We start from the raw sequence: 16,942 nt of genomic DNA, 5'->3' as shown, positions 1-16,942 counted from the left end.
TAATCTCTAGTCAGGGATATGGTGTTTTGTATGTAAATGCTGCTGAATGTAGAAATGTATCACACTATATACGTGTAGTTTACAGTCTGAAGGTTGACCACAAGTCCAGTTCTTTTAATTGATAACAGTTATGACACCTGCTATCAAGCTCCACAGAATTGGCCGAGTCTATTCAGACATCTGTGGGGTACATATGGCAGCCGTGGGGAAAAAGCTGTGAAAAGATAGGCCTGGACAGAGAGATAGAAAGAAATAAATGGACACACAGGGAGTCAGACAGCTCAGGACAGAAGGTTCAGGTTGTGACATGTTAATTGCTCCTCTGCAGCCAGGTGCAGCAGAGAGTTGTCATCCTGTAAAGTCTAAAAGTGCCTGGGAGTCATAGCTCTACTCTTCTTCATTCACACCTGAAAGGTAGCTCAGACACTAACAAACACACACACACACACACATGCCTATGCACGCACACACTAGCACTTTCTGCAAGAAGCATAACAGAATCAGATGTTTATCATCCCAAAGGGCATCACGTCGCATCGCCAGTCCAACTCACTCCAACGGATTGCAAACAAACTCACTGTCTGTACAGTGCTTGCAGCCTCACCTTTCCATTCCTCTGTCCGTTTATAGCCCTTTTGTCAGACTGCAGGTAAGAGTCCAATCCATATTTTTTCAGGTATCTATGTAGACACGTTGCAAACTTAAAAAGAGTTAATACCCACAGTGATGCTTTCTTACTGCACAAGTCATATCAAGATAGAGATTCTATTGCTGAATATTGCTGTTTGTAGCCTTGAGACTGGCGATTAGGTGGCATTTCACATGATCGCATATGTAGAGTACAAGCCTCTGGGCTGTGTAGGTAAGGCACTGCCACAGAGGTGCTGCAAGACAACAGGAGAGAAGTCACACTACGAGGACTAGCTTACTAAAGGTCAGACTGTCAGTGCGGGGCAGCCATTCTAATCTCACCTGACCTGACCTTTAATAGTGCAACATTATCTCCATTAGCGTCTACAAAAGCGGCACTCCATTTCTATATGCGTGCATGTCCATATTTATATGCGTGTAAGATCGTGTGCACATCTGATAACGTTCGTATGCTTGTGTGTGTCCGTGCGGGAGCCTTGCAGAATTTTCCGTCTTGCAACTGGCATCCTGCCCAGCTGTGGGACAAAAGCTCTGACAACCTAGGCAATGGCAGCCAAGGGTAATAGCCAAGGGTAACGCCACGAGTGCTGGTGTCGCGGAGGCAGTTCAGTGACCAGGCAAAAAAGCAAGTGCAGAAGAGTCTGTAAGTGGCCAGTAAAAACTGCTGAGGACCATGACTGCCTCTTGTTGAGAGGGTATCTAATTGGTTTAGAACCCATGTCATCGCCACTTAGAGCGGTTTAAGATATGCCTCCACAACCCAATAGCCGCGCACACTAAGTGGAGAGGTGGTGAGGACTTACCCTGGATCATGAACAGGTTTAAATGGAAGATCGTTTGATATAATGAGGTATAGCTAGTCTCTGGAGAGAACTCCACGGTAGATGGCACAGTTTTTATGACTGCTTTTAATGCTTGGCATTCTGGCTGTAACGGTCTATATTCCCAATGAGTTCTCATTAAGGCAAAGGCAGTTCAGGATGTTTCCTCACTCTAAAACCCATAGTGGTCATTCAGTCTTCCCTCATGCTCTCTCTCTCTCTCTCTCTCTCTCTCTCTCTCTCTCTCTCTCTCTCTCTCTCTCTCTCTCTCTCTCTCTCTCTCTCTCTCTCTCTCTCTCTCTCTCTCTCTCTCTCTCTCTCTCTCTCTCTCTCTCTCTCCTCTTTCTCTCGACTCCCCTTTGTATTCTGCACCTTCTCCTACTAGGGCTAAATTGTGAGTAAGAGACTTTGGCAGTAACCTGCCTTTTCCCTCTGGTGTTAATAAGATACAAAGTGTGAAGGGAACTGTTCAGTCACTCACTTTATCATTGCTTGTTGAGCTGGTGGGAGTCAGCTGGTGAAGTCTACATGTTTAACAAAGTGACTTAATAACGTCTGACCTCTACTCTTAAACAGCTCAGCTTCCTCTGTAAACACCTCAGGATGCGAGCAGCCTTTTTGTAAAATCTTGTCAGAGTCATTAGTCAAATCAGCACCCAGCTGAGTTAAAAGTGTGGAGGAAGCGATGCTGTATGAAGCGACGGTGCCGTGTTTATATTTTTCTAGGTTAAAAAAAAAAACACGATTCAACTACATATTTTAAAGAGTTATACCCGCAGTGAAAATGAAATTTGCAAAGACTTCGCCAAATTAGGAAAATGGGAAAAAGTAAAAGCAGGAGACAGTGCTGGGTGTGGGTTTGGAGGTAGCAATGGGAGGAGCGTGTGGGTTCAAAGCTCTTCCACAATTGGGAGCAGAATTATGCCCCCAGGCAATGCTATCGGCAAAAGAAAGTTCAAGAGGTGTGGAAAAAAGGAACAGAGTAGGCTGGAAAAAAAAAGAAACTTTCTTGAGATTCACAGTCTGGTAACCAGGATGCTGAGTTGGAAGTGGCAAAGTGCCCCAGGGGAGACCAGAAGCACTGAGAGACAGTAACCTGAGATGAGAGGTACCTGAGCTTTGGCATCAAACCACTCCTGTGATCCGCTGAAGACTATGCTTTCTCTATTTGGTGACTGATTCCACAGCAATGGACAATAGGATCAGTCCTCACAGTCTGGTCAGGTTGGCTGGGTCTGGCTGTTTCGGATGAATACTAGTAGCGCAGATTGAATTTAGAGTTTTGAAGGGAGTTGCTCCCTTGAATTTCTTTAACAGAAGTGCTTTTGAAATTTAAAAAAAGCTTTTGCTGTCTTTGTAAATGAACTATAGTTATGGTCTTTGGCTTTAAAAAAGCTTTATTTGCAAAGAGAAAGATTTATAACTTCTGATGAAAGCAGACCATTTCCTGAAAATATGTTTGAAGTGCTAAGGTGAAGGGTTCTTGAGGAAAAAAAAGAACACTTTGCCTCAGTAAGGTGTATTTTCTTCCCTTTAAGAAAAGGAGTTTGATAAACAGCTCTTTAAATATATGGATCTGTTTAGAATATTACATGATCCCATGGAGAAAATGTTGAACTTAAAAGCAAGCATTTTCAATTACTTTTTAGGCTTTTTGCCCATGGACTTTTTTGGCAAACCCTTTTCTACCATTACCCTCACATTTATATTACTGCTTTAAGTCACCTAAATCCTGTGACTACTGCATCCCGCACAGCTGTGCACTTTTATGGCATTTGCTAATGTACTGTAAATGACATAAAATATGACAAGCTTAGTTTTCTGCCAGCTCTTGCTTTTATATCATGTTTTATACCATTTTGACTTCCCATTTATTTATTTGAAGGCAGATGTGATTTTATGTCCTCACCATGGCTGTAAAGTGCTACTTTGAAATGCAAATGAAGCTTTGATTGAGAGATTTTCATGAAAAGAGTGTTGTGTATGAGGTGATGGTATGAAAGCAAGTCCAAAGGGAGACGTTTTGTGGTCCCATTTGGGGCGTGGTGATGGATTGCTGGAGAATCTCATGGACTGGCAGAGGACGCTGTAGGACACAGTGTTGAGCGCCTAACTCAAGTTCCAAGCATGATGAACAGACTTTGCAGAAAACCACCTCGCCCAGTGTTCTCACTGCAAACCACACCTCTTATGAAAGTGGAATTCCCATTCCAGACACACTACAGCTTTCTACCCTTTTTCACCACTTTAAAAGACATTGCCTACAGCTTTCTGGAAATAATGTTTTTGTCCATTTAAGGGCAGATTTCAAAGAAAGGCTTTGGGAATCCAAATGAAATTACAGGATAGAGTGTCTGCTTAATGCCTTATATGCACTTAAAGGTAGAGTGTATACTTGAAAGGTAATGGCTTTCTGCAGTCAAGTATTATGGTGGCTCCCACACTGAAATGGATCTCTTTACTCCTGTCTTGACAGAGTCCTCTTAGCGAAGGTGTGGCATAATGTAGTTCCTACTCAGGTCTCTTATCTCATGTCAGTGTTATCCTGCACACCTTGATAAAGCTGCTTTTCCTCCCTTGTCTTGTAACAACATTCCACTCCGTCTGACAGGTACTGTAGCTAGCGAGAGCTGGCCTCTCATCTCTCTCTCTCCCTACACACACACACACACACACACACACACACACACACACACACACACACACACGCACACACAAACAAGACTTCCTCCACTTTTCCAAAAAGCTTTTTTCACTAATGTGGCAGATAGGGCCTGCAGCGATGTACATGCATTTGGTTTAATCCAGAGTGTGACACTCATCCTGATCACCTGTGTTAATGGGTAGTGCAGCTGACACCTCACAACCTGTTAACCAGACAGGGGTGAAGTTAAATACTCTCTAATGGAACAATGGAGACTGCCAATAAAGTCCTATTATTGGTGGAAGGTAGCAACCGTGATCCATTAAAAAAATCAAACCCGAGATGGATTTCCAGCAGTAGAGTTGTTTTGGAATTTGATCAAGTGCGGCAAATAAGGAGAAAAAGTGGATGTTGTGCCATATAAGACCTCTCCTTTTGAAACACCTTTCCATTAAATAGACACAACAGATTGATATCCTTTACAGGTATTGTTACCTCACTGAGTTCTCTAATGTGGTGAGGTGGCCTTTTAATATGTGAAGCATATTATGTGGCAACTGTATAAGAGCTTTGAGCTTCTGGATTTGTTAAGAGTCACAAGTGACTATGTGTGGTAGCACCACTGTGACTAGTGTCTCTGTAATGGTGTCCAGCCATCTCTGTTCACTGTCTGCATCTAAAGGCAGACATCCTCAAATTCCACATTTACAGGGTTTTAACATCACATTTACAGGGTAAATCATGTTACGAGATCAGACAACACAAAATGATAATAGACATTTACATGCCACTCATAAAAGCAGTAGAATTTCCACTCTTAGTACAAACACAACATTGTTATAACAGCTCACTTGACAATGCACAAGGTAGGGATGATTATTGCTACATTTATGAGCATTTATGGTAAAGGCAAATCCCTGCGTTGCCTGTAATGGCCACGGCTGAGCCACTGACGTTGTGATTTAACCTGGCACTTTGGCAGTAGAGAGCTGCTCCTCCAAATCAAGGCTAAGTGGCGGATTCATCAGTGCCCTGTCGAGATGAAACACTCGCCCGGCGGTGACACGGAGATGAGGCCCTGATTGGGACAAATACGTCTCCCTCTGGTGTCAGCTCTCATTCACCGGTCTGAGCGCAGGCTGAAAGAAAGACAAATGTTTTGATTAGGGGTCTCTTTCAATGTCACAGCAGCCAGCGAAGAAGAATGAGATGAGGCTGTCTCCAAGGGAAGCAAATAGTTGGAGACGATGAGAGGAAAATGGATGTCTCCACTGTCTGGATGTTGCCGGCTGGGGATTCTGAGTCAGAGAAAGCTTCATGAAATTGTCGCTTTTAATGAGACTGCATTCCTTTTTGTTCCCGAAGACTGTTTTAGTTTTGTCTTGGTGATTGTTAAAATTCCGGATGTAATAAACAAAATCTTTTAGAAAACGGTGACCGTTGGTGATGCTCCTAAAGCTCACTATAGCTTTGTCTGCACTGCAATTAGAAGAGTGTTTCCAAGCCAAGATGACAATAAACACCATCACTTACCATTCCGTCATCCTCAGTATTTTATTTTTTTTATCACAGAATTCGATTGTGGGTGAAGCCATATCTATCTATCTATTCTCACAAAGACACTGGGTGTTGTCTGATATTCTTTTGTACTTAAAAGATGTGGATCAGGTATAGCAAACTTGCTGAGCCTATGTTTCTCCATGCTCTCTACATCTCACACACTCACGCTGAGCCTTTGTTCATTCTGCCAGCTACGATGCAGACTTAACACGCCGCCTTATGTAGCCCAATATTTCCTCATAAAAAGCAAAATGTTGACGCCTGTGTTCCACAGCTTATGGAGTGAGAGAAAATGTACAGCATAGCTTTGCAAGAGATACCTTGACAGATATGGCATGCGCTTCAGTGGGATGCTGAAACTAGTAAACAACTCAAAGTGCCCTCACTGTTGTTCTGTAAGAGCCTTATCTTGGACAAAGTATTTCTGTGAGTGTGGCTTATTTATGGAACCTCTTATCCCCATCACCCCAAACCTTGCAGTTCACCTTTTCTGTAAACACTTTTTTAGCGTAGCACAGATATGAACAAAAAATAAACCAAATGCATGCAATGTATGTTTGGTTGCAACCAAGTTGTGGAAAATAAGGCAACATGAAGATATGATTAAAATATTCAAAGTATATTATAATAAAGTTAGGTTTTTATAGCAATTTCATATGAACCTGGTCATGAACAAAAACCAAGATTTTTTTTTTTTTTTTTTTTTTTTTTTTTTTTTTAAGAATGTAGTCATTTTAAAACCTCTATACGAATTTGGACACCTTCCCTAAACCTCCTAGACACACAGATACATCCTTGTTGGCTTTATTTTCTGAAGGCTTTGATCTGTCTCTTGATTTAATCTCACTCAAAGAGACAAAAATGCTCCGTCTTGAAAGTCAAGGTACACTTTTATCTTGTCAGCCGTACAAAATATGAGTTATGGCTGGACAAAAGGCCGTTTAATGCAGCTTTCTGTGACTGTGACATATCATGTAATAGAAAAATGGGTCTGTGCCTCAAAATATGTGATGTGCCCTATTGGACTAAGACCCTCTCCACGCCACATCCATCAAATCAGCCACCTGAGTCTGTTTCAAATACTCATCATTCCTTAATGAACATGATCAATCCCAATGTAGACCCACTTTGAACACCCTTCAAGGTCCCTCCCCTGCACAAATGCATTCCCTTTGTGAATCATCAAGTGGCTTGATTTCCATACACTCAATAAACACTGAAGTCTTCACACGTCATCAACGAGACAATAGCAAGGCTGCCTTTGAGCCCTTTAAAACAAACATTTGAACAAATACTCCAGCGACAGAGGCTAGCCAAGATGCAGGCAGCGATGAAGTGGGGAAAGTGGACAAAGAAAGGATATAATGATGCAGCACAGAAACAGAAGGGACCCTTCCTGTTCAATCAGGCCCCATCTGAACTCGCAAACTCCTTCTCTTCTCCATCTCCCTCACTCATTTGCATGTCTTTTATGTCCCTGCTTCCTATTATGCAAAAGTGTACTCTAAAAAAGTAGTCCAGTTTGCAAAGTGAGTCGCTCCATTTCCCCACGGTTTTTTAATCAATACCAGCCAAGGGAGGAGGGTTATGTGGTGTTCAGTTGCATTTATGCTAACTAGAATATTTGAACTGTTGTCTTTGAACTGTAGTTACCTTGGAAACCGGCCTCCAGGAGTTGCTGTTTTATAACAGTAATTACAGTCACTGGTCAGACTGGGTCTTGTGTTTACAGAACCTTTATATACTGAGTCTCATATACTGTGCATCCAATGGGTACACTTTTTTGTGCGCATTGTTGTATTTCAGAATACTTGGAATGCTCTGAGCATGACAACCTTGAAGAGGTTCACTCTTCATTAAAGCACACTCTCTTTTTATCATAGGGGAGGTCAAGACAGATTTGTTTGTTTTTTTATTGTCGATTATGGAAGAGGAATCCATTCCATGAGTCATGATACCTTGATGACCTTTGCACTCCATTGTACGTGAACAAATGGCAAATTTCTGCCAGAAAAGATGCAGCCTAGGGAGGTTTAATAAACCTTTTGTGGCCCCCTATACTTTAGTTTTCTGATGTCCATAAAATCGCACTTCTTCAGGCCGTGTAGCTGATGATAAAGCGAATGTCTGCAAGGCCTTCCCGCTGTTGCCATTTGTAATTTTTAGAAGTCATCATTGGAGGCGATCCGTCTTGATTGTGCCTTGGCAACTGTCATGCTCCACTAATGCACAGTGTGAGAGAGGGCATAAATGCAGTGTCTTCCGGCAGCACTGATGTTTATCTTCCCTGCTTCATGAATTTGCATTCACACAGACAAAATGCACTCATAATGGCAGGCATCACAGCGTAGATAGGCTCGGTGTATTATCAGTCTGTATACAGTGTTTGTTTTACAAGTGGACAGGCAAGAAAAAAGGATTTGAACATTCTGATGAGGGAGACAGATTGATAGTAATACATGCCTCCTCTAATGGGCTTGATAGAGCTTCATGAAATATTCATTGTTTGTTACTATTGTTATAACACTGGCAGCTGCGTCTGAAGGATTACATTTTTATATTAATGAAGTAGTCCATGTAACAAAAGCCTAACTGCTCTGAGAAATACTGCATCATTCCATGTCAAGGTTTGTGTTAAAATATTGGTGAAAAAGCAGGGTGGATAATTTAAATTCCAGCATCTGACAGAAAAAACAAAAACTCCATTACTGTGAATACCATGTACCACCCAGAGCAAATCTATGATAAATACTATGGCAAATATTTGAGGCCTTGTCATTCCTGCTGTTCGTTTCCTCTCTGAAGGTAGACGTTCGTTCACAGTGTCATGTAAATTCATCTTTTCAGAATATGAGGAATGCAATATCCCTGAGAATGGCTTGAGTTTCTAAAAGGTAGCTGGACCTAAGCCTTCTCCTGTGCATTGGCTGTAGGAGTAGACCGGCTCTTCTTGTAACTGCATACTGTACCATTCATGCCGTTTGATTTCTTTTTTTTTTCCTATATAAAAGGAGCTTAGGTATTTCTCTTCAGTCACTTTTATCTTGCACACCCAAAATTAAAAGTGAGTTTAGCGTGTTGGGACATATTCTGTCCAGTTCTGCATGTATGCATGTGTGTGTGTAGTGCACTGGCTCTATGTGCCATGCATCACCCCTATTTATTGTGGACTAAATATATGATCTTAGAAATATGCTACATCATGGTGTTGATAAGTTCAAAGTGCCAGATATAAAGAAAACGACCATCTAATTGGTTTAATGAACACTTACAAGCAGCAGATCAATCACTGCAAATCAGAATTATCGGGCGACTTCTGCATTGAGATTAGATTCTAAGAAAAAAAAAACACTTGATTGAAGCATGACTTTCAGTGGTTATGTCTGGTAATTAGTTGGCTCTTTTCCTGCCAAGTTTCTGTCACACATTTGCAGTAATATTATTTTAACACCTCTGAAATTGGGCTTGCTTCTTTTTTTTTTCTCTGCCGCATTTGTCAAAATGCTTTTTCAGACATTTTACAGAATGCATTTATCACCAATCTGAAACTAATTTTCACAAACACGAAAAGGAGTCTTATACCACAGGCAAGATGGAAGTCATTCTTTTGTGGTGCTTTACTGACACTGTCAAATTAATGACCATGCTGCAAATAATTATAGTGCAAAACTCATGGCCATTAGACCTATGTTGAGAATGAGAAAATATATGGAGGAGCCTTATGACAAATCTGTGTTTGGTAAAGAAGGACATGGAAGTGCATTGCAATCTTCAAATGTTATGTGGGAGAGATAAAGATTTATCATATAACCGTAATGCACGGGGATTTGTGTTTATATTGAACAACGGGTCAGATTTAAGGACCACTGAAGTCTTTCTACAAGTGTTTGGTCATAATTTGTGGAGCTCTGGAAAGGACAGACAACAAAAAGTCTGGTCTTATGGATATAAAATGTATTTTTCTCTTTCCAGTGGGGTTCATCCCTTTTGTGTGGTTTAAACAAATGGACGAGTTGGGTCCCCTGCAGGGAGAGAAGACGGTATTTTTCATTTAACTTAGGCCCTAGTGGTCATTGCAATACAATCTATAAAAATAACTTGATTTAGTCCCTAACCTCACACCTTTAACAAGCAGGCTGTCACCTATGGCAACACTACCAGTGCATTAGAAGAAGATAAAAATACCCCCCCTCACTCACACCTGTTCCTCTCTGCAGTACTGCCACTTGGATACCACTGAAAACTACCAGCAGCAGTGTCATAAAAAAGAAACTGTGGTCCTTGGCTACCAAATAACAACACATATGACCAACCCGTGCGATCCTCCATATTCTGAAGCTCTCCCGTGCTTCTAAATTGCTGGTATAAATGCCCAGGCCAGAGGGGTAATAGTTTTTGATAATGATCCTGGGCTAAGCTTTGGTGCCGTGTGGCCACATGCCGCACAGACAGCATGCTGATTATTTCTCTGAAGTGGGCTGGATGTGTGTCCGTAATGGTAATTTCCAAGCCTGATTGGCAAAGAGCGATGAAATTGGGGGCAGTTAGCACTGAGGGGAAAATAGTGCTGGAGTGTGTGGAAATGCAGCAGCCGTCCAATGGTAAACAAATTATCTGAAGTGAAATGACAACATTAGGCAATGCAAAGTGCCGGTCCACATTATGAATATGGCTCTGATGTGCACAGTTTTTAACTATCGGGTTTTTTACTACATTTGTAACAACTAGGCACTCTTTGTCAAAGATCTCTGGCCTCAGCCCCCCAAATGCAGAGTATTCAATCAAACCCATCACAAGTCATGATTTTGGCCACAAAAAACATACACTGTAACAGGCAAGCAATATATGGAGATAGAATATGTTACTCGTGTTTTAATGCAAATAACTGCAAGTGAATGATTTTGTTTCCTTTGTAACCTCGACTGGTTTAGTTTATGAAGTGTGCAGTCAGAAATGCCTGTTAAGAGTGCATGCAGTGTAACTCCTCATGTTGTAGTGATTCTGTTGAAGTTGTTGAAACTGTTTGAAAAATCCCTTCTAATTCTTCAAGATAGACTTTGCATTTTAGCCGTGGCCAGAACTCACACATTTATTTGAAGTATGTGATTGTACTATCAAAATTTCAGTTTTTTTAAGAAAAGGTAATTGTTAGATAAGACGTGAATAAGCTCTTCGGAAATTTTGAGCAAAAGCACAATGCTCTATTTAGCAGATCCAAAGAGCTGAGGTAAAAAAATTAAATGTCTCCACTGTTGTCACTAATGTTTTCCGACATTATGTGAAAACAAACTAAGTAGTTAACTTTTTCTTTTGTAGCTCTATTCGTAGTGCAGGTTTGGCTGTTGCTGAGTGAGAAAAAAACCCGCGGGGCTGTTTGTTGTCTCTAGCGACAGACAAAAGGTGCCGGTTTCTGCTCCGTGTGCCCACACATTTACAGAACCTAACCCATGAAGTCAAGGCCCATTTGACTCGCAGCAAATTGGCATGTCTAGACTGTTTTCCATTTCATTTTATTTATAAATTTATTTATTTAACCGAGCTCTCTCATAAACCCCATTAGGATGCTTTTTAAAGCATTATTAATGCGGATCTCCGGCTCTGTGGGCACCTGAGCACAATCGCCCTCCTCCCCTCTTATTACTGCCAGCGACGAGGACTAAAGCGAGGTGCTTGATTCTTAATTGCGCTTTTTCAGTTATGAAAATATTTTCCCATGAATAAGTGAGGGGACAGGCTGTCTTCGCTCTGTTGCGTGCCATGCCTGGCAGAGAATAAAGACAAGGTAGATTATGAGGCGCTTTTTGGTTTTTTTTGTTGTTTTTTTTTGCCAACACTGTGATGCCCAGTGAAGGATAAATCTGGCAGATGTGACAGAGATTTATTTGTTGCACAGGAGATGGATGGATGAATGAATCTAGCCACCTTGATGTAAGCCCCAGCCTTCTCTCACACATCACCCCATTTTTCTACTGCTATGTCCCTATGAAGACACATTTGTTGCAAAACCCAGCCAGGCTTTAAATTGAATGAAGGAGGTCACTTTTGAACTGCTTAAGTGACAAGTATAAGCTGGTATTAAGTATTTGATCCCCCCCCCCCACCACCAGTGTGTTTTAGTAGTCCTTTGAGGACAGAGGACAGTAAAAAGTTTTGGTCAAATGTGGTTTTTGTTAAGAATATCTGCTCAATACAATACAGAGGTATGACCAATTCACATTGACCAGATATGAAGTCACTTTCAAGGTCCTGTGAATTTGGGTTTCGAGCATTAGACCATGTTTTCTTCGCTGACAGCCGCTCTTGTTTGAGACCAGCCTTGGAGTTTGCTCAGACTGAAATCTAATTTGCTGGTGGTGGTTGTTGTTGATTAGTCTCCATAATTATTGTGTCATCCATTTAGTTTTATTGCTGCGTAACAGCCAGGATACTTCAGCTTTGAGTTAATGGTCATTTTAAAGCGTTATTGTAGCAATTTATTATGCCAGTGTAATAATGTCGTAGATTTATTTCAAGTTGCCAATGTGGGTCAAGATCCCAAAACTGCTGGATCACCATAATACAGCTTATTTATGTTGTGTTTTTGACCCTTCCTGCCAGTTAAACGTTTATGTCTTTCAGCGCAGGGTTTTTCCTTAAGGGCATCTTCACCGGATTTCAACAGGCCTTCTATTAATATAAAAATGGAAGTCTATATAAAGCCTTATTTTCTCTCTGTTCATCAGGGAAATACTAAATGTGCTTCCTTTACTTTTGTAGGCCTGTCATAGAAGACTGTGACATCCCCATGCATGACGAGTACATTGATTTTACTACACAAAATCAGCAGCATACTTTTTTAGAAATTAAATAATATTTACAATAGTTTTAAGATGAAGCATTACCCAGAATTATTATTAAATAATGGTTTCAGCTAAAATATGTCTCTGTGCAATCATGTCACTAATTGTACAAGAGAATAATTGAACTGAATTGAATTGAATTGAATTGAATTGAATTGAATTGAATTGAATTGAATTGAATTGAATTGAATTGAATTGAATTGAATTGAATTGAGTAAGTGACAACATGACAAGAAGCATTTTTTTTCATTAGGTAGTCCAGAAAAGGAAGACAAGAGTGACTATATAGGTGGCATATAGAAAGTATGTCGGCATGTGTTCTGCCAGAAGACAAATCAATTAGAACACAGCCTGAATTGTCGGACAATCTTAGTCATGATTTGGCCGATAGAGGCATCTCTGCTGCTTGCACAGTTTTTGTGTACGAGACAATAGATGTGTTGAGCAGCTGTGTATATGTTGGCGTGTTTCATGTGCGTGCTGACTCTGTAGCAGGGAGGAGTCGAGATAAGCTCCTCAAGTGGGAACACAGTCGGACTTGAACAAAGCTGTCTAGGTCTGAAGGGCACTACATGTGGCGAGATAACGCCTCAACCAGACAGAATGAACCAAACGTACATGAGCATTTAAAAAAGGATCTAGTTAGCCAGGTGTTGACTCTCAACATGAAGAAATGCCCATTATATGCTTTGAGATACAGCACAGTTTTATTTCTTTTCTCAGTGCAGGTTTAGTGATAGATGCGTTTTACAATGAGGCAGTGTACATGGATGTGTGTTTTCATGTGTGTGTTGCATAGCCAGGGAACAGAGTGCATGAATTATGATGAAAAAAAAAAGCTATCCATCCCCTGGAACTCAAGTTCAAGGCTGGAAAGAAACAAAAAGACTTTGGACTCCAGTGGCATTTTCCTCCTTAATTGAAATCAGAGTCTTGTATGACGACAATCTTTCCTTTGTTTGTGGTTTGAAATCGTGAAGGATTTCCTTTGAATTGGAAGCTAAGCACACAAGGAAGCAGGGCAATATCAAGATGTAAGATGAAAATGCGGTTTCACGTCCCATGCAGTCTTCGTTGTGTTTATTATTCTAATTCACTACATGGTACTCTTGTATCAGCTTTTTTATTTGCATATGATTAAGATGAGAAAATGCGTGCGAGAGCCCATTTCGGCTTAATGGCAAAACAAGCACCGGTTTGTAGAAAACGTGTGCCTGCGTGTGTGATATAGACGCATCAAGGAGAAAGCAGGATGTTAAGCAGATTGGGAAAAAGTTCGACTCTCTGATCCAAACAATTGAACTTAGAAGTTTTGAAATAAGAAATAACCGTGAACAAAACTGTCTTTGTGAAGTGTGTGAGAGCAAGATACACGTTTAAACCTTCGCCGCAATTTGTGCTCGCAAAGCAGACTGAGAGTGTCTGTATGAATGCATGTCAGCGTTTGTAGGCTTTAGTTGATAGGCAGCCTGCCAGTGTTTCTAACTACACATCAGTACCACTCTGCACCTTCCATTCTGATCCACCCACCCCTCACACACACACACGCATGCACACACACCTCCCTACATACACGCACACACACCTCCCTACATACACGCACACACACCTCCACAGCTACCATACCCCTCTGCATTAACACACCCTTTGCCTCTAATGGAGTTCACTGCACACTACTTTCCGCCTGAACACGCAGTAGAGGAGTGCAGCTAATAGCAGTTGCACAGTTGGAATACATGGGTGTGAGCTTGAGTTAATGTATGCCGCTAGAGCAGTGTTGGCAGACAAGATTGTGTTATCTGCTGTGGTGTGTATGGGCCCAGCCCATCTGTACAGTGACATCCTTCATAAATGAACCAAGCTGAGCTGTGATGGCTGTCTCTTAGCCTGTGCTTCAGTCCTGGTGCTTCACTGACACCTCTGATGCCTGTACAGTATCTTGTCTCTGTATCATGAATAGTAAAAGGATGTGCCACATTTGTATATCACCCTTTAGGATTCTTTCAACATGAGTATGACAAGAGGTTTGAGTGAAATTGGTGGAAATAGGCATATTGTGCACTTCTCTCCCTTTTCCCTCTATTCAGCGTTTCAGAGCAGTGAAAGCAGGTGTTTGTAAAACCTCACTTATTCTCCCCTTTGATCTCAAGTTTTCTGTGCCCTCTTGTCTTGATTATGTTAAAATAACATAGTGATTTAAATAGGTCACACCTAACATCTTCCTTCTCTTTTTGTTCTTGAGGAGTGGAAGCCATGTTTTCGCAGCAGCCACAGGACCTGGTGGTGGTTGCAGGCCAGCCTGTGACGTTACCGTGCACTATCCCCGGATACCACGGTGTTGTCCTGTGGATCAAGGACGGCCTGGCACTGGGAGTGGGCAGAGATCTCTCTGGTAAGGAGCAGCATCTATTTCCCCAACCACGTCACCCTGTATTCCACTATACACCTCTGTTTCCTCTATTAATTGCACTCTGTAATATAACTGCCGCATTCAAATGGTTGCCTTTTGTCATCTAAAGCCCCCACATGTCAACAAGCTACCCCCTGCCTAGTACATCACTCCATAGACAGATAAAAGAGGTCCCATAATAGTGTGTTAAAAAGAAGAATTACATTTCAAGCGTAATAATTATATCACTCAACATGACCAAACAGAATCAAAAATTCATTTTCATCTCTGTGTTATATGCCGGCTTAAATCTCTTCTGTTTTTAGTTTGGCAGAGGAGCACAAAAAATCCAAATTAAATGCAAAATCAGCAGCTATACTGGTCTTTCTCTGGTGCTTCAGGCTGCTAAATGGCTGTTTGAAGAGTAGCTAGTGTCCTCTAATCACACTGCACCTCCTGCATAATTGGCTTAATTGTTTAATTTGGAATAAAAGTGACTACTGTGCTGTCATTTAGGCCATTGTTCTACCAATCCAGACTTGATCTATATTCATGATTTTGATGAATTTCAAAGAAACACATAACAACTCTAAATAAACATTTACAACCTTTAGAAGCACTTAGCTATTGAAAAAAAGAAATCCATAAAAGCGTTGTATGCCTGCATCATTTATTGAAATGATCGTTAAATTTTCCCAAACCAGAGATCCATTTGTATACACCATAAATCGCTCCACACACAGCAGGATGCATCATCCTGTAAGACCACAGTCTTCATCTTAGAGCTCCTTAATTTGCTCCACACACCTCCTATATGTGGCCCCTGAGAAATCTGATCTTCATGGCAATTTAAGGCACAATGACACAACATCCAACTGTGGCCATTCTCAAAACACAAACATCTCTTATGATCACAAATGATTAAATATGTATTGCACTAGAGATTGGGGGTGTGCTACCCTTTGACCTTTAGCAAACGCTTATAGAGGCCTTCCCTGTCACTGATGTGGTCTGTAATTAAACCTCAGTGGCTGATAGAGCCACAGTAAAGCCATCCTATTCTCTCTCCAGGTCCTTATCAGGCCCAGGGGAGGTTGAGAGCTAGCTGTAAACAATAGTCCTGCAGTCTTCAAGTCTCCTTTGGAGGAAAAAGAGGCAGACAGGGAGAGTACTTATGACTGCTGGAGATAGAATGAAAGAGAGGGTGAGAGAGCACGGTTTTATTTTAGGTCAGATTGGAGCAGAGATGTTTATCCTCTTCTATTTTTATTGATTTAACAAGACAAGATAATCAAGATGAAATCTCATTTCAGCAATGGGAAAAGTCAGAGGAAGGAAGAAAATAAGAAAAAAAGAGAATGTTGGGTCACTACACTCAAGGGAAATACAGTAGATCACCCTTCACCAGCACATCTGTGAGTAGTTCAACAGTCATGGATGGGGTGAAGTAATCCAGGGCCTCTCCACAACCACTCTGTCCTTCTCATGGAGGAATAATCAGGGCTAAGATGCAGGCTTAAAAATGCAGAATTTTGTATGAAGAGGAATAGCCGCCTGCCTGGAGAGAATATGTTGCTAAAATCAACGGTGTGATACGGACAGTGGCTGAGTGCCTTCTATTGAGACACATGACGCTTTTTCAAAATAAAGCGCTCCACAGCTGTCCTTTTTTTTTTTTTATCACTCCTGCCTACCTAAACAAGTAATGCATGCAGCAGTAAAAGAGTGATGGTACATCGCTGCAAGATGTACACAATGAAAGGAAAGTGGCAGCTGTATACATGAAAAGTGCGACGAATCAGATGTTGCACGGAGCATTTCAATAATATAGGTCTGCTCGGCTATTCATAGAAAGAAGCTGCGTTGGCAGCGTGCTCCGCCTGGGACCTGTTTCCATTCACAGGAGCAGTGATTAAACTGAGAGAACTCTTTCACCATTCAGCGCAAGAAATCACAGCACAAAAGCCAATGATTCCTATCTGTCCCTGAATTTCCTCTCCATTCCCTTTTGTGTCACGCTTTTCCACTCTAATTAAAG

At 41.3% G+C, this 16,942-nt stretch overlaps 1 protein-coding gene across 10 annotated transcripts in view; it reads left to right on the top strand.

The window, feature by feature from the left end:
* Nucleotides 1–16,942, top strand: part of kirrel3b (kirre like nephrin family adhesion molecule 3b) — a 157,430-nt gene that overhangs the window by 79,126 nt on the left and 61,362 nt on the right. For all 10 annotated transcript variants that reach the window (XM_035948618.2, XM_035948616.2, XM_023271161.3 and 7 more), the window contains exon 2: nucleotides 14,758–14,907. In XM_035948618.2, the coding sequence (XP_035804511.1) occupies nucleotides 14,758–14,907 (150 nt within the window). The remainder of the gene's footprint in view (nucleotides 1–14,757; nucleotides 14,908–16,942) is intronic.

The sequence above is a fragment of the Amphiprion ocellaris genome, chromosome 7 (genome assembly GCF_022539595.1).
Source record: "Amphiprion ocellaris isolate individual 3 ecotype Okinawa chromosome 7, ASM2253959v1, whole genome shotgun sequence".
Classification (NCBI taxonomy): Eukaryota; Metazoa; Chordata; class Actinopteri; family Pomacentridae; genus Amphiprion; species Amphiprion ocellaris.
The sequence above is the reverse complement of the archived record's forward strand: the minus strand, read 5'-3'. Positions and strand labels throughout refer to the sequence as shown.